A 24,643-nucleotide genomic window follows, 5' to 3' on the forward strand; every position below is an offset into this window, starting at 1 on the left:
TTCCCACAATTTTGTGGATGTTTCTTTGGTTAAGAGGTTGAAGGGTCAGTTGGACACTACTCACACCTTTAACATAAAGATTGTTGATGGGGAAAGTTAGAAAGCAAAGGGTGTTTCTCTCAAGTTCCTATCAAGATTCATAACTACCAATGCATTACTGATTTCTATGATATTCCCTTGGGAGGATGTGATTGTATTGGGTGTACAATGGTTGAGAACTCTTGGTCACATTGCATTTCCAGTCCTCAGTCTAAAGAGTCTCAGGCAGTCACTCATCTTTAGATGGATAAACTTCAACAAAAATGAGGACTGCAGGGGCAATTTTATTCATGATCTAGGAGGATAGCTATTTAGTTTCACAAGATTCTTCCTTATCTTTATCCCAATATATTGAATCGAAAGAACTGTTGAAATTTTTTTGGCGATCTTTCAGACCCTTACTACATTGCCTCTATGAAGATCACATGACCACAAAACTTCCTTATTACTAGGACGCAAGCCGCCTAGTGCTAGGCCTTATAAATATGACCGTTTCAGAAGTCAGAAAATCAAAGTGTAAAGGAACTCTTGGCTTCTGGTTTTAAGGGCTAGCAACAATCCCTTCTCTTCTCTAGTCCTCCAGGTAAAGGAAAAAGAAGGCTTCAGAGATTATGCATCGACTACAGAGCACTGAATTAGCTGACAATTAAAGATAAATATCCAATACATGTCATTGATGAATTGTTGGATGATTTATATTGTGCTCAATTTTTTTTTTTTTTTTCCTAATTTGGATTTTAGGGTTGGTTATCACCAAATTAGTATACATGAAGATGATATTGAAAAAATAGTCTTTAGAACCCATGATGGCCATTATGAATTTTAGTTATACCATTTTTATAGATATTACAACAACATCAATTGTTCATGAAGCAATTTAAATGTGTTGTCGATAAAACAAAAATAAAGTATTCGATCCATATAGTTTCTAGAGGAGTTGCTGTAGATCTACCTAAACTTCAAGTCATTGCAGATTGGCCTCTGCTTACTAATTTCAAAGCTCTCAGAAGATTTATGGGATTGATAGAAAATTTTTCCACTACTTTGGCAAGATTTAGCCCTTTAACTGTTCTCACTAAGAAAGACTACTTCGAATAGACTGAGGATGCTACAACTGCCTTATCCTTGCCTAAAAAGGCCATGCCGTCACCTAAGGTTCTCGCCTTATTTGATTTCTCCAAACCTTTTACCATCAAAACTGATGCTTCAGGGATCGGTATTGGTGCAGTTGTTCAACAAGATGGGAGACCGATTCCATTCATGAGTAAAGCTTTGGGGCCTAGAGACCATTTTATTGAAGTAGATGTTTTATGTGCTGTGAAGAAAGAGACCATTTTATTGAAGTAGATGTTTTATGTGCTGTGAAGATGTTTTATGTGCTGTGAAGAAAGAGACCATTTTATTGAAGTAGATGTTTTATGTGCTGTGAAGAAATGGCAATCATATTTGGCTAGAAACCATTTTATCATCAAGATAGATTATCATAGTTTGAAGTATTTCTTCCAAAATAGAGCTCATATGCTTTTCAACAAAAGTGGGTGTCTAAGTTGCTAGGTTTTGATCATGAGATTGTTTACAGAGAGGTTAGAAATCAAATGGCAGATGCTTTTTGAAGAATCCCTTCTTCTACTACCCCGCCTACTTCCCTGGATTCTCAAGAACATTAGTTAATGGAAGGTGCAATTTGTACTATCTCTTATCCTTACTTTTCTTGGTTGGATGAATTGCACAGACACATTGAAGATGATGAATGGATTGTTGAGGAAACTAAATATGTGTTATTAGAATCAGAGTCTGCTCACTCCCGCTCATTAACAAACGTTGTTCCCGCTCTCTATCTCTCTGCCTAAACTCTGAGCCTGCAAAATTTTCAAGTTCACCTTTGCCGAGCTCTCCAATTCCCCTTAATCAACTCAGCTTCTTCTCAAGATTTCAACCTCAATAACTGAAACCGCTTTCACATTACCATCAAAATCTAGAGCAAAATAAAAAATATGGCCCGAACCAATATCCCAGTACTTAATATCCCTCTCATGCTACTTCATCCAACTGTCTGATTTACTCAACAAAACCAAATCCCCATGAAGTTTCAGAGTAGATTCTTCCACATTACTCATTTCAACTACATTATCATAAACAACCACATTACCATATTCGCTCTCTTTCACATTATCATCAGAAAGCAAATTACCAAATTGACCATGAGAATCAACAATATTTCAAGTGGAAAACTAAAAGAAACTCAGAACTTGGGTTTAAAGGAGCGGAATTCTGGTTCACCTTTTGGTCATCAGTGAGCTTCTTCCTAAGCTAGTTTGTGCAACTAGTGGGCCCACCAAATTGTTCAAAAGCTCAAAACTTTCTGCTGTTGCAGGAGAGTAAATGGATGGAAAATGATGGGTTTTTGCGAAAATTGGGGTTAGGAATGTTGTTCCATGAGGTTTTCTAATTTGTGGGAAAGGTGAAGTGAGAGAGAGAACCTCCATGGATGAAGATTTTGGATCCTTTTTTCAGTATTTCGTTCGTTGGTGGATGGTTGTTGATATATACTATACACATGTCGTTTACAAAGAACGACATGTGACAATATGTCGTATGAACTAGAAACTTCAAAAGCTATATAGCGTTTTTTGGGTAAACAATATGATGTTGCTTTACATTTTATGCGCTCTAGTCTACACATTAATATGCCATAATTGGAGAGTAGAACTAATTATACGTCGGCGGAATATTATTGTAGCGATATTTTAAGTTGATCACTTATTATTATGTATTTATATGATTGGTTTGAAATATTGCTATAATGACATTCTGTTGCATGTAAATTTTTTTGTAAAATTTATGCATGTAGCTCTCACAATGCAAAAACGTTAAATTTTCTTATTCGCATGGCCATCACAAAACAGTTTAATCATTTTTAAAATTGTCTTACCATTTAGAATCTTAAGAATACAAAGTAAATATTTTCCTTGTATGGTAATTGCATAACAATTCAACCATATATGGACCAACACCAAAAAACATATAAAAAAAATACTAATTTCTGTCATGATCACCATGGCCTCAACTCCTTCATTTTACTAATTTTTGTCATCATCACCATTCCTCCATCGGCCATTTCTTCTACGAATGTCATCTCCAACTAAAAGGGCCATGTTTAGCCCTCGTTCAGATATAGTCCTAGAATAAATTATTTTTTAATGGACATTGTCAGGCCATATTTATATACTATCTCCAATCGAGCAGTCCAAAGGGTCATAGGCCAAAACATAGCGATTTTGACAAAAAAATCATCTCCAACCAAAGAGGGCTATTTTTTAACCCCTCAATAATTTATTATTTTAATTGAATAATATAGTTAATTGAATTAAACTACCATATTAAAATAAAGTTTTCAGACATATATTTAGTGTCACTTGTTGCTAAATGAATAAGCTTCCGGATTTCTTATCTTTATATAATCTCAATAATATTTTGGATAAGATTTCGGGTGACATGTGTCGCTAAAGTGAGTAATTCTCCATATTTCTTATCTTTATGTAATCTTAATAAATTTTTGGATAGGATTTTGAGTGCCACATGCCAAGATGTAATTGGTTATGCAAATTTTAGATAGGATTCTTATCTACGTGGCACTTCTTATCTTCAACCTTCAATGTTAATAAATTGGCTAGATATTGGGGTAGGATTCACACACCTTCATCTTTGCCCTCTCCAATATTTCTTTCAATTCAAGTTTGCAATGAATTCCAACTTTGGATCCTCTTTGCATTCCAACTTGGGTCCTCATCCAAATCTGAATTAGAAGATAAATGGGTGGAGCGGAGATGAGAAGATGAGGAGTCCAATGAAGAAGATGAAGCATGGTGCAACACAACATTTATGGCAGCAATGGGTGAGGCCAGGTGTGTGATGAAACTCAAGAGCAACCTCAATGGGGTGGCTCTGTTGTTGGTCACTCTTACAAACCACGAAAAAAATAGATCACACATGAGACTCTGATGAACAACTACTTCAACTCCAATATGGTGTACCTAGAAGAGGATTTCAGACGTCGCTTCCAGATGAGGCGTCATGTCTTTGAGCGTTTGCTTCATGATGTCCAACATGTCAATCCATACTTTTGGCAGAAAGTTAATAGAGCAGGCCGTCCTGGTTTCTCACCTCACCAAAAGGTTACTATTGCACTCCAAATGCTGGCCTATGCCTCCCCAGCTGATGCGATGAATGATACATATGGTATGTCGAAGTCTACATTCCTTGATAATCTTGCTCAATTTTTTCACACAATTGTTTAGATTTACAAAGAGAAGTACCTCCGTGAACCAAATTAAGCAGATCTTGCTCGGCTCATTCACAAAGCTAAAAATATGGCATTCCGAGCATGATACGGTTATTAGATTGCTTACATTGGCAGTGGAAGAACTGTCCCATTAGATGGCAAGGAGGATTTAGCAAAAGATCAAGAAAGCCAACTATTGTGTTAGAGGCGGTTGCCTCATTTGACACAAGAATCTAGCATGCTTTCTTCGGAGTCCTAGGATCCCAAAATGACATTACAGTACTCGGGCATTCACTCCTCTTTAATAACCTGACAGAGGGTAAATCACCTCAACTTGACTACTACATCAATGGGCGTCAATACAATATGGGGTATTACCTAGCAGATGGCATCTACCCAAAATGGATGACACTTGTCCAAGCAATTGCAAATCCTATGGATGACTCCGAAAAGTGGTTTACCTTACACTAACAGGTGTACCTAAAAGATGTTGAGAGAGCTTTCAGTATTCTACAAGCATAGTGGAAAATCATTAAAGAACCAACAAGAGGGTGGAGTCAAGATAAATTGAACTCCATCATGATGTCGTGCATCATATTACACAACATGATTATGGAGAATGAACGAGATGACTATATTGATGACGACTAAGATGATCCAAATAAGTCAAGGAGGGTTCGTGCGAGAATATATGATGGGTCTAATTTACTTATGGATCCAAGAACTGGTAACATCTATTTAAATGAGTACATGAGGTGTCGTAGGATGATACGTTCGCGTACTACAAACAAGTACCTACAACATGATCTTGTTGCACATCTTTGGGCCAAAAGAATAATGGAGTAGGCATAATGGACCAAATGTTGTTTAATTAAGTTTCAATAACTCTCCCAAGTACTACTAGGGTGGAGATTGTGTGTTATTTGTTAAATGTTGTTTAAGTTTCATATTGTTAAATATTGTTTAAGTTCAATTTAAAGACTACACCAACTTAATTATTAAAGAGTACATCAACTTAAATTTTAAAACTACAACTTAAATTTAAAGACTACAACTTAAATATTAAGGAGTACAAAAACTTAAATATTCAAGAGTACAACAACTTAAATTTAAAGACTATAATCATCATCTTCATCCGCCATTGTAGGAGTATAGTCATATGTAAACAACTCCCGTAGAGACATAATTTCCCTCATTTTCCTATCAAAATATGCCTTACTCATTGGAGTGTAATTCATAGTGTTCCTTTCCATGTTCCTATTATCCATCTCTTCTTGTATTTCTTTTGCCCGTTCTTCGTGTCTACACTTCCTTTCTTCCACGGCAATGACATTTTGCTCCACCATTAATCGCAACGAGGAGGACATTTCCTCTCAAAGGGCTAACTCTTCCTTTGCCTTGCCTTTTTTCCATCAATTTTCTAGCCTTGTTTCGTCACGTAGCCCTAGGTATGGAAGATTGACCTGGAGACGGATTTTCTAGCCTTCTTTCTTGAATGATAGGAGATACTTGTTCATTCCAAATTGTATTTGAGGAAACATTTCTGAACATTGGCGTAGGACCAAATCTTTCTTGAGGCAGATCTTGAAATAACACCGACCTTTTATAAATTTCTCAACAACCTTGATGAGTAAAGGGTTTTTTCATGTCATCCATATACAATTGCTCCGCTTGACATTCCTAGAAAATATAAGTACAAAAATTAAAGGTAATTAATTTATGAAATTAAATGTAATATAATTAAATATTTAAAAGAACTAGTGAAAACATTTACTTCGTCATATAGATTAGCTCCACTTTCATGTCTCCTTACGACCCTTATCACGGCTTGATGCCATTTATTCAAACTTGGATTAAGATGTTTTTTCCATCGTGAAGAACAACGCTCGTAGTTTTTAGGGTTCAGTGGAGTGGTGCCTACGTAGTACTCATAGTACTTTTTAGACGTACGAGTCCAAATGCCTTCACTTGTTTGAGAAATACCCTTGACACTATCTTTCGAGACCCATATATAAGCCTTGCAAAGAGCTTCATTTTCTTTTTAGGTCCAAGCCTTTCCTTTGGTTGAAGATGTAGCCATTTGAAAATTATTGGAAAAATTAAAGGAAAAATTATTGGAAGAGGTAAGAAAATAAAATGTGATTGAAATAAAATGAGTTAAGATAGTATGTAATGGCGAGAAGGATGCTAGAAATGGTGTAGAAATGGCTTTGGTGTTTATTCAATTCCAATGGCTACATGACGTCATGTTACCATTGGTAGTGGACTGGGCCTACCCAAATCGGGTTGGTTGGTTGGCTTTTTTTTGGCCAGCCCACAAGCCTTGTGGCTGTTTTATGGCCCAGTGGGGCCTGTAAGCCTTTTCCCTCAGCCCTCAGTTGGAGACGTGTTTTGTGTCAAAACAGGCTATATTTTGGCCTATAGCCCTTTGGCCGGGTCAGTGGGATATGGCCTAAGACACTAGTTCAAGGTTTCAAGGGACGTATCATTCACCGCGACTCTCCTCAATCTCAGCTCCATAACCCCAAGGCCATACCTACTGATCTCTTCAGGTCAACTTGACGCAGAATTATTGCCGCTAGCCTAGGGCAACCTCCCAGGCCCTAAAGTTAAGGGGCAACAAAATATGTTTGTAAGCCCATATACATGTATAATAATAAATATAAAAAAGAATTTTGTATGAGTACCACATGAACTTGCAATCATGTGCGTCAATACAATCTGAATTTTCAATTTTCAGTTCGTACCACCTAAACTCTTTTAACTGTCGGAATCTACTACCTACATTAATTTCCGTCCCTTTTACCATTAAAACATGTCATGCGCCCCTCATGTGGAGAAATATTTTTATCAATTCACTTTCTAGGAATCGCTGAAGTCCAATAGTACGAAGGCAAAAGGCATTTTTTCTGTAGTGGAGTTGGAGTTGGGTCATAAAGAGAAAGAGAGACGTTGCTTTCAGATTTGATTTTTGACAAGGGTTGCTGAGGAATTAAAATAAAAAGTTATGCAAAAATCTAGTCTTTCATTTACAATGAGTTTTAAAGCTTTTTTTTTTGTAGGTTAGCAAGTAGTTATGGTTCATCTTAATTTATTAAAATATTAAAATTTCAAACTCTTATAAAGAAAATTGCCGAACTGGAACTGTAGAAATACCTAATGTTGGCGCCAAATTAACTCAAGCAGAATTGTTTTGGAACCAATTTGATTCTAGCCATCCTATGAAATTAATTAATGAAAATACCCTTATAGGTGACATGCTTTAGCAGCAAAATTGATGGAAAGTAACGTAGGTGGTAAACTCCAACCGTTAAGAAAGTCCATGTGGTAAAAAATAAAAATAAAAATGAAAAGTTGGGATAATACTATTGCACATACTTGCAAATTCAAATGATACTTGCGAAAAGAATCAGTTAAAAAAAAGGGTGTGATATCCACATACCTCTTTTTACTTCTCACACATCCTTCTAATTTTCGGCCGTCGAATCGGATGAATTAAAGAAGATCAACGGACAAAAATTAACAAATGGTGTGTGAAAAGTAAAAAGGGTCTGCACACCCCTAAAAAAAAGATAGTTAAACTCGCACGCTGCGTCGTTGCTTTACAAGGAGGCTAGCGGGAACAGAGAAAAACATTCCCTCCCCCAGTCAACTTCTCTTACTCTTCTTCCAATTTTCAATTTTCTCCACACCACAAAAGAAATATGAAGTAACACTAGGAAATCATCAGTCTCCTCTTTCTTCTCTTTGAAAAATCAAATTAAACGGCAAAATCATCACAAGTCTTCTGCCTGCAGTGGCACTGATTAAATTGAATTCGGATTTAGTTTATGCATTTTTGTTTTGATGGAGGAGGCACGAGGCTTTTGATTGAACCACAAAGCAAACCCAGGTTCCATTATTGACTTGTTACTGTGACATCTGTAGAAAGAATTTTTTTTTCAAATTGAAATTGTTAAAATTTTACTTGCGAACCACCAACCATGACTCAAGATAAGTCAAATAGATTAGCAATATCATAGATTGAAAAGGATAGGTTGGAAAAATACATTGACTATAAAAATATAATTGAAAAGGATAGGCACTCTAGATTATATTTTTTGTTGGAGTTCTATTGCTATTTTTATTTCGTAGGTGCATGCATGTGGTGTAGTTTTGCTTGAATCATCTTAAGGTTGGAGATGAAGCATGCAACGTTTTCTCGTTGGCGTACTCTTTTCTTTTTTTGATATAAGCTTGTACTCGTGGTCTTTTGGTGATATATATTATTAGTGGAATAAAAAATAATTTGTTGGTCAATTGTTTTTTTTTTTTTTTTTTTTTAATAAATGATATTATTTACACTAATAGAATTAGGTTTAGCCTCACAATGAGCAACTAATTATGTGATTCAAATTCGTTTTTGGTGAGAATCAAACTTATGACTTTTCACATAAAAATAAAAAATAATATCACAAAACTATAGTACTAAGCAACTAAAAAGGTCAATTCTCATGACCACATCATTTTGAAATTTTGCCCTTGGCCCTAAATATCAGGACCGGCACTGTCTTTGTTATCAAATATTTAAGAAATAAAGATCTGGCGGTCAATTTCTCGTATGGTATTGACTGATTATGTAAGAAAATCGAAACCTTTTGTACCGCTTGAGTTAATCCACAAGGGACAATCATGCTATTGGCTTGATGCAAAATGATAACTCTAATGGCTGGTTTAAACCGTAATCAAAATAAGAGGAATTGAATTGAAGAAGAATTAAATTTAGAGGAAATTGGAATGGGAAGGAGTTTGAATCGAATTCCTAACAAAGTTGTTTACTATAATGTCCTAGAATCGGAGTTGAAATGATATAAGTTGTTTATCAGTTCACCTGAATCGGAATGAAAATTAATATGATTACTAAAATACCCTTAATCTTAATAATAGAAAAATTCATAATTTTTAATACAATTTCACACACACACACAGTTTTATTAAAATCTTAACAATTCTCATATATTTATTTTTCTGCTCCAACCTTTCTGGCCTAAATTTTTTAGCCTAAGATTATTAAAGAATAAATTTAGGCTAATTTTTTTCTTTTAAAGTAATTTAAAAAAAAATATGTACACTATCATAATTTAATTTTATGAACATTTTAACCTAAAAATATTTAAATTTCGATAAATATTGAAAAATCATTAAATTTGGGTGAATTTTAACATAAATATTTTTTTAATTATTTTAGCCGTTTGATTTAAATTTAGGCCATTAGATCTTTTCTTTTTTTTTTTTTACTGTTAAATTTGATTATATTCGATCTCAGCCGTTGGATTCAATAAATCCTAGAAGACATGCCCATGTGGATGGGGTCCCGCTAGTGGTGCCCACACCATTTTTTGGGCTAAATCCTAGGAGGATTTTGACTTTTGTTTGGCTTTTAACTTTTAACCCACATATTTAGCATGAGTTGGGTTGGGGTTTTTTTTTTTTTTTTTTTTTTTTTTGGGGCCTGGGGGGTGGGGGGGTGTGGGAGGGAATAAACCTTAAAAAATAGCATTTAGCCCAGGGTTGGGTTTGGTCTTAAAGAGTAAAAACCTAATTCAACAAGGAAAAGAAGTAAAAAACTCAACCAAAAAAAAAAATAATAATAATAATAATAAAGAAAGGTTCGGGGTAATCGAAAAATAGCATTTGCCAGCTGCTCAATGCTTTATGTTATGCTCTTTGCAAAAACGTCTACAATCGAAATTTGATCCACAGTGGGCAAGTGACAAGGTTTTTCTTTTATCTATACTCATCTGCATCTCTCTTTCCCCATCCGAATTTGGATCTGGGGTGTCCGAAGTTTGTTTGTAGAACTGTTAGGGTGGGTTGGTGCTAAGTCTTGGCAGTCTGGGAAGTGGTGCGGTGGTCTGTGTGTGGGGATGGGTGTGCTTTGGGTGGTTGAATTGTGGGAGGCAGATGGGAGGGGCAGGGCAATTTCAGTAGAGAAGTTTGATTCTTGATGTTGGCTTTCTTCTGGAATTCAATTACCACCTTCAAGTCAGTATTTGATTCCGAGGATATTAGGAATGCGATCACTGATTTTGGGTGGAGCCTACTAATTTTTTCATTCCCAAAATTTGGTAAATGCCGGAATCATTTGGAGAGGAATTCAATTCCTTTTCTTCTATCTCCATTCCGGTTTAGTAAACACACCCTAATAGTTATGGGCTTATTTGATTTGAGGCTGCAAGCAAATGATTGAAAATTGCATGGCCGTTGTATAAATGGGATGTGCTATCCACACACATTATGTGTGAGAAGTAAAAAGCGGTGTGTGGATCGCCACGTGTTAGTTGGTCATGGAGCAAGTGAGGTGAAAGGTTTTGCTACTCAACATTGAGAAAGAGTTTATTTTCAAGATACTTAGTGAATGATTCACAGAACTTCATGATTATGATTGAAACATTTCATATTATAAATTGTTCTATAACGATCATCACTATTAAAACTCAATTAAAATTACAGTCTTTTAGTCAGTTAACTATATAGTAAATGTTGGAAATTTTGAGTAGAAATTTCATTATTCCACATTGGTCATTATCAAAAGGTTTCCTCACTTTATAAGGCTTTGTCCCTTATAGAAAGTGATTGGAGTGATTGGAGTGATAGGCCTTGGAGACTAAAATTGGGCTCACCCTTGGGGTTGGGCTTTGGGGTGTACTAATTAATTGGTAATTAATATATAATTAATTATCAAAAGTTGGGCCTTGGGCCTTGGGGCTCTAATAATTAAATTAATTAATTATTTTCGGATTTAAGTAATTATTTTTAATTAATTTTGAATTTAATTAATTATTTATTTTTTTTACCAACAGACTCATCTTTTCAGATGAAGTCTGAAGTGTGAAAAAACGCAGAAAGAAAGCACCCCTCTGGGAATATGTCTCCTAACAGATGCATCTCTTCCTCATACCTGTTGTGATCAGGCATAATCATATTATATATACATCCATCTGCATAGCATTTAGAACACAGAAAAAACATTTCTTCTTCTATAATCCAAAACATTCTTACTGAGAGAACCACATAGAAATTCGCCAGAAGTCAATTTTTCCGATGTTGGAATTCTGACTTGATCGTTGAATCCTGGTGAAGCAGACGTCTATAGAACTACAAGCACTGAGTAGGGATGAAATTTCTGTTTCAAGGACATTGCGGTACGCAAGCCTCGATCTTCAATATTTCTGTTCAATATTATTTCGTTGTTCATACTCTATTAATTTCCTATTCGCATTTATTATTTAGGGTTAATGACAAAAAACTACCTCAAGTATGGGTCAAATGACACTTTCATACCTCATCTTTTAAAATTGACAATGTCATACCTCATCTTACGAATTTGTGTCAATGTTATACCTTCCGTTAGCTTGGCCGTTTATTTCTCAGTTAAATGCTGACGTGGCTTGATCCGGGACCCATTTTTATTAAAAAATTAATAAAAAAATTATTAAAAACAAAAAAAATCATTTAATATTATTTAAATATTAAAATAATAATAAAAAATTACATAAAAAAATAAAAAACATTAACCATCATCTTCCCTCTCCTTTCGTGCATCTCCCCCTCTCTCTTCCCCATCATCTTCCTGCAACCCAGAAAAGATGAAGGAGAAAGAAGAAGAAGAAGAGAAAAAAAAAAAAAAAAAACCCAAACCAAACCAAACCCAGTTCAACCCCCCTTCCCCCACCACAAACTCAACCCCCTGCAACCTAGAAAGGAGGAGGAGGAAGAAGGAAACAAAAAAAAAAAAAAAAAAAAAAAAAAAAAAAAGAAGCAGCAAACCCGTTCCCTCCCACCCAACCTAACCCGCAGAAGAAGAAGAAGAAGAAGAGGGAAGCAGAAGAAGAGAGAAGAAAAAAAAAAAAAAAAAAAAAAAACAATTGGAAACCCAGTTGGTACCCCCTGCAGAAGAAGAAGAAGAAGAAGAAGAAGAAGAAGAAGAAGAAGAGAGAAGGAAAAAAAAAAAAAAAATGCAGCAAACCCGTTCCCTCCCACCCAACCCCACCCCCCCCAACCTAACCCGAAGAAGAAGAAGAAGAAGAAGAGAGAAGAAAAAAAAAAAAAAAAAAAAAAACAATTGGAAACCAGTTCATCCCCCTGCAGAAGAGAAGAAGAAGAAGAAGAAGAGGGAAGAAGAAGAGAGAAGGAAAAAAATAAAAAAAACAAACAGCAGCTTCGCCCCCCCACCCCCCCCCCCCCGGCCGCCCATTTTCTCCTCGCCCAGGAGAATGGGTTTTTTTTTTTTTTTTTAGGGGTTGTAGGTAGTGGGTGCGAGGTTGGGTGCAGAGGGTGGGGTGCGAAGGTGGGGAGGTTGGGTGCGTGGGTGTGGGGAGAAGAGGGGGTGAGGAGCAAGGAAAACAAATTGGTTTTTTTTTTTTTTTTTTTTCTCTTCTGTTTTTCTGGGTTGTAGTTGCAGATGGGAGAAGGGAGAGAGGGGGGGAGGGGGGGAAAGGGACGACGTTGGTTTTTTTTTTTTTTTTTTTTTTTTTTTTTTTAATTTTTTTTTATTTTAATATTTAAATAATATTAAATCATTTTTTTGTTTTTAATAATTTTTTAATAAAAATGGGTCCCGGATCAAGCCACGTCAGCATTTAACTGAGAAATAAACGACCAAGCTAACGGAATGTATAACATTGACACAAATTCGTAAGATAAGGTATGACATTGTCAATTTTAAAAGATGAGGTATGAAAGTGTCATTTGACCCATACTTGAGGTAGTTTTTTGTAATTAACCCTATTATTTATTAGCATATATAATTTTATCACAGATTGTTGTCATATATCCAACAATCTTGAAACAGAAATGGATCAATAATCTGTGACTGTGAATGGCGTTGTGCCAAAATACTTTGAAAAGGCTGAGAAGTTCAAAGGGTTGGACTTCAAGAGATGGCAACAGAAGATGTTGTTTTTCCTGACAACCATGAAACTCGCTCATGTTGTCAAGGAAGAAGCTCCGAAGTCTAATTAGAATCCAATGACGAAAGAGACTATAATGGCAATTGAAGCTTGGAATCATTCTGAGTTTTGTTGCAGAAATTATATTCTGAATAGTTTGGATGACAATCTCTACGACGTTTATTCTTTGTGCAAGACAGCAAAGAAGTTGTGGGAATCCCTAGAGAAAAAGTATAAGATTGATGATGCAGGTTCAAAGAAATTTGTTATCGGTAAGTTTCTCAAATATACAATGGTGAATTCCAAATCTGTTGTCTCTCAGGTCGAAGAAATCCAGAAATTGATCTATGAACCGCACTCTGAGGGATGTAAGATCAATGAACATTTCCAAGTTGGGCCAATAATCTAAAAGTTGCCAACTTCTTGGAATGACTTCAAAATTTATCTCAAGCATAATCGTCATAAGATGAATATGGAGGATTTGATTCTGAGGCTACGAGTGAAAGAATACCACAAAAAGGCAGACCGTTCTGGAGGGTTTGCTGCGATTGAAGCCAATGCAAATTATGTTGAGGGAGGAAACTCCAAGGCCAAGCCGAAGAAGAATACGGCTCCAAAAACTAAGCAGTTTGTACAATTTGCCCTTGCTCCAAAAGGTAAGAATCTGAAGAAGATTAAGGGCACATGCTATGTGAGTGGCAAATCTGGTCACAAGGCACAAGATCGTTGTCATCGCAATGATGGAAATCATGCCAATGGAAACAACAATAACCATGCTACCATGGCAACCACCAATGAAGAATTGGCTGCTGTTGTGTCTGAAGTCAACATGGTCTCAAATGGGAGTGAATGGTTGATGGATACTGGTGCTACGAAGCACATCTGCGCTGACAGAGATCTGTTCACTGAATACTATCCTGCTACCCATGGAGAAATGTTGTATATGGGCAATTCTACCTCATCTGCGATGGAGGGCAAAGGCAAAGTGGTACTTAAATTCACATCTGGAAAAGTCTCACCTTGTTGAATGTGTTGCATGTTCCTGAAATGAGGAGGAACTTGGTTTCTGGACCTATTCTAATTGCTAAGGGCTTTAAACTTGTAATGAATCCAACAAATTTGGACTTACCAAGGGTAGGATGTTTGTTGGAAAGGGTTATGTGGCTGATGGCCTCGTGAAACTCAATGTAATTGCCATTGATGATGCTAATAAAATAAATGCTTCTACTTATATTGTTGAGTCTTCTAATATTTGGCATGCTAGATTAGGACATGTTAATTTTCGTTCCATGCAAAGAAGGGTTAATTTAGAATTATTACCTAAATTCGAAATTAATTTTAATCATAAGTGTGAAACATGTACTAAATCGAAATTTGCTAGGCAAACGAGAAAGTCAATTCTGGAAAGATCAAATGAATTACTTGGATTAATTCATAGTGATCTTTGTGACTTTAAATGCATACCAACTCATGGAGGAAAGAATTATTATGTCACTTTTATTGATGATTGCAGTAAGTATTACTATGTTTATTTGATTCATAGCAAGGATGAAGCTTTGAATATGTTTAAGACATATAAAGCCAAAGTTGAAAATCAACTTGAGAGAAAAATCAAAGCACTTAGATCCGATAGAGGAGGAGAGTCTGAGTCTACTCCCTTCTCAGATTTTTGTGCTCAACATGGAATTATACATCAAACAACGGCTCCATACACACCACAACAAAATGGTGTTGCCGAAAGAAAAAATAGAACATTCAAAGATATGATTAATTCCATGTTAAATAGTTCAGAGCTTCCACATAGTTTGTGGGGTGAAGCTTTACTTACTGCAAATACCACATTGAATAAGTTTCCTCTAAAGAAGATTGACGAGTCACCTTATGAACTATGGAAAGGACATAAACCCTTACAAAACCTTCAAAGTGTGGGGTTGTTTAGCAGAGGTGCAGGTTCCGTTATCAAAAAGAACGAAATTAGGACCTAAAACTATTGATTGCGTATTCATTGGATTTGCAAATAATAGTGCTACTTATAGGTTCCTTGCTATAAAATCATCCATTTCTGACATACATGTTAACACTATATTAGAATCAGCGGATGCAGAATTCTTTGAGGATATATTTCCTTACAAAGACAAGGAATCTAGTTCTAATACAAAGAGGGTTCATGATCGTAGTCATGATGAAGCCTCTTCTTCTGGTGTCTAAGATGTGGAACCAAGAAGAGGAAAAAGAATCAATATTTCTAAAAACTTTTGACCAGATTTCTTTGCTTTCTTGTCTGAGAATGAACCTAGAACTTTTAAAGAAGCAATGTGTTCTTCCGAGGCTCCTTTATGGAAGGAAGCAATTAAAAGTGAAATGGAATCCATTATGGAAAATAACACATGGGAATTGGTTGATTTACCTCCCGGTAGTAAACCAATTGGTCATAAATGGATTTTCAAGAAGAAACTTAAGGCGGATGGAACCATTGATAAGTTCAAGGCATGTTTAGTAGCCATAGGTTATAGCCAAAAGGAAGGGTTGGATTATTTCGCACCTATTCTCCAATTTGTTGCATAAGGTCAATTAGGATGTTAATAGCGATTGCGGTTGTATACAATTTTGATATACATCAAATGGATGTCAAAACAGCATTTTTAAATGGAGAACTAGATGAAGAAATATACATGGAACAACCTGAAGGGTTTGTGCTCAAAGGACAAGAAAGCAAAGTGTGCAAATTAGTTAAGTCATTATATGGACTTAAACAAGCACCAAAACAATGGCACAAGAAATTTGATCATACTTTGTTGACACATGGGTTCAAAATAAATGAATCTCATAAATGTGTCTACATTAAGAGTAATGATAAAGCTTGTGTTATTGTCTGCTTGTATATGGATAATATGCTCATAACGGGAAGCGATAAAGATGTAATAAACTAAACAAAGAAAATGTTGAATTCAAGTTTTGACATGAAAGACTTAGGTCGAACCGATGTCATTTTAGGAATTCAGATTAAGAGAAATAGTGAAGGGTATGTCCTTACACAATCCCATTGTGCAGAAAAAATATTACGAAGGTTTGGTCAATTTGACTGCAAACCTGCTGCAACTCCTTTTGATGTTGGATGCAAGTTGGAGAAAAATAAAGGCAATGCCATATCTCAACTTGAATATTCTCAAGTAATTGGAAGTCTAATGTACTTGATGAATTCAACTAGGCCTGACTTAGCGTATGCAGTAAATAGGCTTAGTAGATATACAAGTAATCCGGCACAAAAGCATTGGGATGCTTTAGTAAGAGTGTTAAGGTATTTGAAAAATACACTTAACTACGGATTACACTACACAAAGTATCCACCTGTTGTAGAAGGCTTCAATGATGCCAATTGGATTTCTGACACTACAGAATCCAAGTCAACAAGTGGATATGTTTTTACCTTGGGAGGTGCAGCAATATCTTGGAAATCCTCTAAACAGAAATATATAGCTCGGTCCACCAAGGAGTTAGAGTTTATAGCTTTAGACTTGGCTGGAGATGAAGCTGAGTGGCTCAAACATTTTCTGAAGGATATTCCAATGTGGCCAAAGCCTGTGACTGCTATATGTATACATTGTGATAGTATGGCTGTGCAATCAAAGGTCAAAAGTCATGTATACAATGGCAAGTCGCGACACATCAGGCGTCGGCATAATACTCTTAAGAAGTTGCTGTCCAATGGAATAATATTCATTGATTATGTAAAGTCAAAGGAAAATATAGTTGATCATTTGACAAAAAGCCTACCAAGAGAGCATATATTATTTACATCGAAAGGAATAGGTCTCAAGCCAATTCAATGAATCGAACTGGGCAGAAATCTAACCTAGCTTATTGGAGATCCCATGGTCTAGGTTCAATTGGGCAACTGGTTAAGTTTGATTCAAAAGTTGAACACACAACTTATCCATTCTTATGGTAAAATGTGTGTTGTTTGTTGAGTTTGAAGGGTTATGTTTTATACATTTAATGACATTAATATCTTGTTATCAAAAGGACTATGGCATACTATTCTTAATTAATGTCACCTATATAAGAGTAAATGGGGCTGCATTTGTTAGAATTGAAATGGCTAAATTCTCTAAAGCTCCTACGAAATCCGGGATCTGTTCAGGGCCGAAATGAACACAACTGTATGAATTGACGTGTGGCAGACATGATATGTGTGTAGCATATTGTCTCGGTTTACTACTGCGGTGAACAGTTCAAGATCTTCCACATCCACTGCGTCACAAAGTAAACCCGATATGTTTTCACTAGGGTAAGTTCAAGTCCAAAAGACACTTCACCCGATGCATATCATGTCTATTCTTTCTCAGTTTTAGGTAGCCTAGTCATACATTTGCATTCAAATGTAGGGTAGTTGTTGGAGTTTGAATGAAATTTCAACTCAAATGTGGAGTATTGTTGAAAATTTTGAGTAGAAATTTCATTGTCTCACATTGGTTATTCCCAAAAGGTTTCCTCACTTTATAAGGCTTTGTCCGCTATAGAAAGTGATTGGAGTGACAGGCCTTGGAGACTAAAATTGGGCTCACCCTTAGGGTTGGGTTTTGGGGTGTACTAATTAATTCGTAATTAATATATAATTATTTATCAAAAGATGGGCCTTAGGCCGTGGGGCTCTAATAATTAAATTAATTAATTATTTTCATATTTAAGTAATTATTTTTAATTAATTTCAAATTTAATTAATTATTATTTTTTTTTACCAACAGACTCATCTTTTCAGACGAAGTCTAAAGTGTGAAAAAACGCAGAAAGAAAACATCCCTCTGAGAAGATGTCTCCCAACAGATGCATCCCTTCCTCATACCTGTTGCGAACAGGCCTAATCATATTATATATACATACATCTACATGGCATTTAGAACACAGAAAAAGCAATTCTTCTTCTATAATCCAAAACATCATTACTGAGAGACCAAATAGAAATTCGCTAGAAGTCAATTTTTCCGGTGCTGTAATTCTGACTTGATCATTGAATCCTGGTGAAGCAGACGTCCGTAGAACTACAAGCATTGAGTAAAGATGAAATTTTTGTTTCAAGGACGTTGCAGTACGCAAGCCTCGATCTTCAATATTTCTGTTCAATATTATTTCGTTGTTCATACTCTGTTAATTGCCTATTCACATTTGTTATTTATTAGCATATATAATTTTATCACAGATTGTTGACATATATCCAACAGTAAAGAGATAGATGGTTCATAAAATTTTTGCTAGTACTAACCATTTGTTTTATATTATTCGATAACTAAATGATCTTATATTTTTTTTCTTTTTATTTCTTGTAGAGATGATCCTTATTAATTGACCACCAGGTCTCTTAAAAATGAGTTCCCCCTCAATACTTGAGAGAGGCAAGTCTTTTCCACCAAGTGAGGGAATTAGCTTGGCTCCTTGCGATTGAGGAGGAGTTTCTCCTCAAAATACTTAGTTACAAAATTTCATAATCATGATCGAAACTGTTCATATTATTAATCACTATATAAAAATCATATATGCCAAAAATCAGTAAAAAATTATTAAACTGTATAAAGGCAATAGACAAATATGGTAAAAGAATTACGAATCTAATTGTTATGGTTGATTGAGTCATTGATTAAATGACCTTATTTTATTTTAATTTTTTTTTTAAATAATCTTTGCATAGTAATTTATAATATAAACAATTCTGATTATAAACATGAGGTTTCATATTTTATCAAAAATTATTTGAAGAAGAACTCCTTCTCCATCTTAAAGAGCCAAGTCATTTTCGCAAGTGAGGGGGCGGCTGTTCTAACAACTCATGCTGGCAGCCCTCTTTTCTTTATTTGGTTACATGGTTCTAAAATTGCAATAGCAGAGGCCTTGAAAAAGCAACAAACAATGGATTCCATGACTCGGTAGGAAAAGATTGTTTAAAGATATAAAAATAATTATTGTAAATAAAATGTGTGAGATTCAAATTCCGTGAAAAACGAATTTAATAATAATTTGTTTTGACTAACAATTCGTGTGCTTAATCCAGATCAAGTATTTATTTTGACTAAGGTTCACCCGTTCGTCGCATTGGTACAGATTCAGTCAAATGAAATCAATTAGTAATCAGCAATTCATCAGCAATTCAACAGCAACTTTAATTGACTTAGTAGTTGGAGAATTTTAGGCTGCTCAGTCAAACGTATCCGTTATTCTACAGCAACTTTAGCTGAACTAGTCGTCTGGAGAATTCTAGTCTGCTACTCAAAAAATTTATGTTTCAAGGTTGAAACCTAGGGAATAGGATCCTCGTCGGATTATTTTTTTAGGATTCTAAAGATTTCGTGATCGGAATCATTTATCGTATATTTTGTAGTCAATTTTCGTTAGGTATTATTTATATTTAATTTAAAATTAAAAATTTTCTGACTGCACAATGTACCATTGACGATCCCCATCATGGGATCCCTTTTCGGAAACCTAGGGAGCATTTTTACTTAACTTAAATTTTGATGTATACTCACCATACACCTAGTTATGTGTTACGCGTTATTTCACTTAATTTTGGTTTTTTTTTTTTTTCAAAAATTAAAAAGGGAACATTTAATGTGAAAGTTAACTAGAGTTCGGTGAAAAAACACATGATAAATAATTAGGTGTACAGTGAGTATACACCTTAATTATGGTTGTGAGCAAAAATACTCCCTTAAAACCTACTTATCTATATTACCTATTAATAGAATGAGTAATACTAGAGAGACTAAAATTGTAAACTAAATGATGTGTCACTAAATTTAGAGACAAAAACTCACATTCTCATATTCATATATGTATGTTGTTCAATCATATAATATTATGTAGCTCACTTAGTTATGAGCATTTATCCTTACATCTGAAGTTATAAGTTTGAAATCCTCTCTCACTAATTTAACATAGATATTTTATGGTTTGTCAAAAAAAAAAAAAATATATATATATATATATATAATAGTCTCTACGCTTACTGTCATTCACAAAATTACTTCCCATTACATAATTTGATTATTCAAATTTCTTGGATCCATGCCCGCCGGCGCAGATATTTTGGTTTGATTATTCACAAATTGTTAGCTTAATATATTAAATATCAAAATAAAATATTAAAATAAATTCCAGTTAAAAATAACACAAGGAAAAAGAAAAAGAGAACATTTACCCTAATAAATCCAAGAATTTTTAGCATATAAATCAATGTAGACAGCTTAACTAGATGCACAAGCACTAATCCAATGGCTTCGCTAGAGGAACCAAAAGGCCTTCCTAAAATTCCTCTTGATGATGAGGCAAGGAGAGAAGAAGAGAGCTACTGCCATGCACTGCAGCTGGTGGTTTCTTCTGTGCTGTCTTTCTCCATGCAATCGGCAATTGAGCTTGGCGTTTTTGACATCATAGCGAAAGAGGGTCCAAATGCCAAGCTCTCTGCATCTGAGATTGCAACTCACATCGGCACCAAGACCCCTGACGGACCCATGATGCTAGATCGCCTTCTAGCTGTCCTGGCCAGCAACTCCGTCCTCGATTGCACGGTTGTTAACGGTAAAGTTGACAAGTGTTTCCGGAGGCTATACAGCCTTACCCCTGTGGCCAAGCACTTTGTGACCGATGAAGATGGTGTTTCATTAGCCCCTGTGTTGACTATGGTTCAAGATGAGGTCTTCTTAAAAAGCTGGTATGTTTTTTTGGTCAAGACTTGTTGGTTAAATTGGCAGTAAATTTAATAAGGGTCAATTCAACTTAAAAAATTGGGCATTTTCATGTATGTATAAAGTTGATCAATGCCCAATTTGTGAATGAAAGTGTCCCAAATTTGTCGGACATACATGAATGAGTCCCATACTTGTTGAAGGATCGGATCGGAAATAAGGTAAAATTGGAAAATTTTATTTGGATTCATATAAATTTTTTTTTTTTTTTTTTACACAAACTTACTTTTTACACTCATATTACTTTTAATTAAGGTAGTTTTAACGAAACACTCCTATTACTGTTCACTTTTAACAAAAATGATATTTTTACATTATTCATTCACACCTTTATTTTGTCATTTTCATTATAACTAAAGTTTTGAGGACTTTTCGTAAGTTTTTCTTTTAATTAATCTATCAATATCTCTTTAAACCCAAATTTACTTCCTAAATTACTCTCACAAACCTAATTCAATATGTAAAGTTATCTTCACACCCATTTAAAAATACAAATCCAAAATCAAGAACTGTATAATACTTGAAATGAAGCATTAATACCAACTCCGAAGAAAATCCCAGCAATTAACATGGTCAGCCTTCGCCCTAGCCTTTTGGTAGAGTACGTTGCAAAGAAGGTCCATACCAAAGCAGCAAGGTACAGCAAAGGGGTGAACAATTGCAGGCCTTGATTGTTAAAACATAAATTGATGCCAAGGAAATTAAAATTTATAGTGTAGTCTCCATCTCCATGTTATTGGCTTCTTTTTATGCTTTAAAATACGAAAAAAAATTATTGTAAAGTGTTGGTTGTCATGATCACATTTTGATGAGAAAGGGAGTATTGACTTAAGAATTTAATCCAATTGGAGTTTTGATTTTTAATTTGAAAATTCGTGAGCCATGGTTTCGAACTTGTCATAGTAAGTAGATCAATGATATTATTGGATAACTCAAAACTTTTGTCTCTTATTTTTTTTTCTTTTTTTTTCTTTTGGAACACTTTGTTTTAGCTAGAATGAACATAAGATAAAGATTGCGTGATAGTATGGTTTGATTATTAGGTGTGGGTTTATTGAAAAATTTTAGTTTCATTGTTAATTACATCTTGTACTTGATGGTAGTTATGCAATAGAGTAAATAAGATTATTCACATATACAGTTTAAGTTGGGTGCAGAGTGAAGTTATATGGGTTCAAATAAAATGTCTCGTTTACAATTTTTATTCCAAAATTTTTGGATGAGATCGAAAATTTTAAATTCCAAAATATTCTATTACTCATAATTTTTTGGAATTGGAGATATCTTTGAATTTTTAGAACAAAATTTGGAATTCATATATATTTGACAAGTTTTTTTATATCTCGAACTTTTTCATATACGCATATTGTTTATTCTTAATATTTGGTATACATTTTTATATACATCCAATCAATTTTGTAGTATATTAATATGTTCATCATTTCTAATATATGCATATGATTTATTATTATTTTTAAATACTATTTGACTATGGCCACGGGCAGGGTGAAATTTCTCATAACCTCTTTGGACCTATAAGTGATGAATAACTGTGACTTGCCATCAGTTGTCCCATTTTTTTTCAAGAAAAAAATAGCATAAAAGCTATGAATAAAATGTATCCAAATTTCAAAAATAACAATGAACATAATAAAAAATTAAAGGTAGCTAGCTAACTTTAATTTTGTGAACATCAACAGGCCTAGAGTGAAAGATGCAGTTATTGAAGGAGGAATTGCATTTGACAAAGCCCATGGCATGCACCACTTTCAGTATCCAGGTGTCGACCTTAGGTTTAATAAAATGTTCAACAAGGCAATGTTCAACCATAGCACCATAGTTATGAAGAGAATTCTTCATCTCTACAGAGGTTTTGAGCACGTTAAGCAGCTTGTTGATGTTGGTGGTAATCTGGGAGGGGCAATTAGTCTAATCACTTCTAAATATCCACACATTAAGGGAATCAATTTTGACTTACCTCATGTTATAAAACATGCCACCTCTCATCCTGGTACGACTTTACGTTTATAGTGTTATGGTCTACGATTTGGATTCTATATTTTTCCTTTCTAAAAGATTGTAGTGAATTTATTTTGCAGGGGTTGAAAATGTTGGAGGAGACATGTTTGAAAGTATTCCAAATGGGGATGCCATTTTTTTGAAGGTGATTCTTAAACTCCTCATTCATGCATTATTTTTGTTTGCATAATATTTTGTTTGACCTGAGCAAAGAAATATGATAAGTTGGATTTTTGTCTCTTTATTTTATCTTTTATACTATGAGAAACCTCCTTCTATAGTGCCATAAAATCAAATGACCATTAATTGAAGCTTTTCTATTTAATTAATAATTCCATTTTCTTTTGTAGTTCATACTTCATGATTGGTTAGATGAAGACTGCATAAAATTGTTGAAAAATTGTTACAATGCAATTCCAGACGATGGAAAAGTGATTGTGGTGGAGGCACTTCTCCCAATCAAGCCAGATAATAACATATCTGTGAGGACCAACGCCCAACTGGATCTGCATATGATGACTCAAACCCCGGGAGGGATGGAGAGGAGCCAAGAAGAATTCATGGCCCTAGCAACTGGTGCTGGTTTTAGTGGCATCAGATATGAATGTTTTGCTGCTAATCTCTGGGTCATGGAATTCTACAAGTAGACAAGAGTGCTTTCAAAAATAAGTTTTGGGTTATGATCCTGATAATCCAACATGCAAATGCCTAATAATCCTATCCATTTTTTTTTTTTTCGGTTCTTCTGAAGTTTATTTTCTATCCTAAAAAATAAGTGTCTGTTTTTATGAATGTGTAACTTGACGTTTGAAGCGAAGCAATTTTATGCATTGTTTTAAGTAGTTATTGTTTGGGCCCAAAATATTATTGCTCGGCCGAGCAGCAGGATGTGCCCGGCCCAAGGAGATGATAAATACTATGGGCCGAATAATAGGGCCCGGGCCAGCTAACAGGGTCGGCCAAATCCTATCATAGGTAGTCCAGATAAATAGAAAGGTCGAGGGAGTCCTGGTGCAACTAGGATTCTCGACCAGCAAGGAATGAAGTCCCGAAAAGAAGGAAAATTCAGAATCCCAGTAGGAGTAGGTTTGTTCGAAGAAGAAGCGAAATGGGACAAGGACTCCCAATCCAAATCGGAGTCGGTTTCAAGGAATGGGGCACTATAAATACAAGAAATCATGCAAACAGAAAGGACCTTCACAATCAGCATACAATTGCCCTGCGCAAAACCTCTCAAACATCTTGAGATTTTTTCCTTTTCTTTTCCCCGCCGACACACCTTCAGTTTGGATAAACAGCACTGTGGAAGCACCCGGCGAGCATCTTCAGTTTGGATAAACAGCACTGCTGCCGCAGAATCAGCCGACCGAGAAGCACCTTCAGTTTGGATAAACAGCACTGCGTCGAGGTCGACCGGTTATCTATCTAAGTCTCGGCCGAGAAGGGTTTTCGAACCTTTATTGGCAGAGGTCACCTTGCTAGCCTTTTCGGCATAGTCAGGTGTTACGAATCGCATTGCTCGGCGTACAGGACGCCGAGTTATTTTATGATTGGATACTCGCAAGTGGGTTTCAGGGTTCGGCATTCCGACGGCCGAACTACGTTTACCATCAAGACATACATCACGTTCGAGTACC

At 35.3% G+C, this 24,643-nt stretch overlaps 1 protein-coding gene across 1 annotated transcript; it reads left to right on the top strand.

The window, feature by feature from the left end:
- The first annotated feature begins 20,483 nt into the window (after positions 1-20,483).
- Positions 20,484-23,852, top strand: LOC103956347 (caffeic acid 3-O-methyltransferase-like). The gene is made up of 4 exons (XM_009368310.2): positions 20,484-20,953; positions 22,688-22,998; positions 23,087-23,151; positions 23,357-23,852. The coding sequence occupies exons 1-4, from the start codon at positions 20,514-20,516 to the stop codon at positions 23,651-23,653; spliced, it is 1,113 nt and encodes a 370-aa protein (XP_009366585.2). The 5' UTR covers positions 20,484-20,513; the 3' UTR covers positions 23,654-23,852.
- Positions 23,853-24,643: the final 791 nt, after the last annotated feature.

Source organism: the organism of the source record quoted next, unplaced genomic scaffold, assembly GCF_019419815.1.
Source record: "Pyrus x bretschneideri cultivar Hongxiangsu unplaced genomic scaffold, Pyrus_bretschneideri_v1 Contig4, whole genome shotgun sequence".
In the NCBI taxonomy this organism is placed as follows: domain Eukaryota; kingdom Viridiplantae; phylum Streptophyta; class Magnoliopsida; order Rosales; family Rosaceae; genus Pyrus; species Pyrus x bretschneideri.

Coding starts and splice junctions, on each gene's coding strand:
- LOC103956347 (XM_009368310.2), top strand. CDS start 20,514: ATGGCTTCGCTAGAGGAACCAAAAGGCCTTCCTAAAATTCCTCTTGAT. Junction 20,954..22,687: donor GAGGTCTTCTTAAAAAGCTG/GTATGTTTTTTT, acceptor GAACATCAACAG/GCCTAGAGTGAAAGATGCAG. Junction 23,152..23,356: donor GGGATGCCATTTTTTTGAAG/GTGATTCTTAAA, acceptor TTTCTTTTGTAG/TTCATACTTCATGATTGGTT.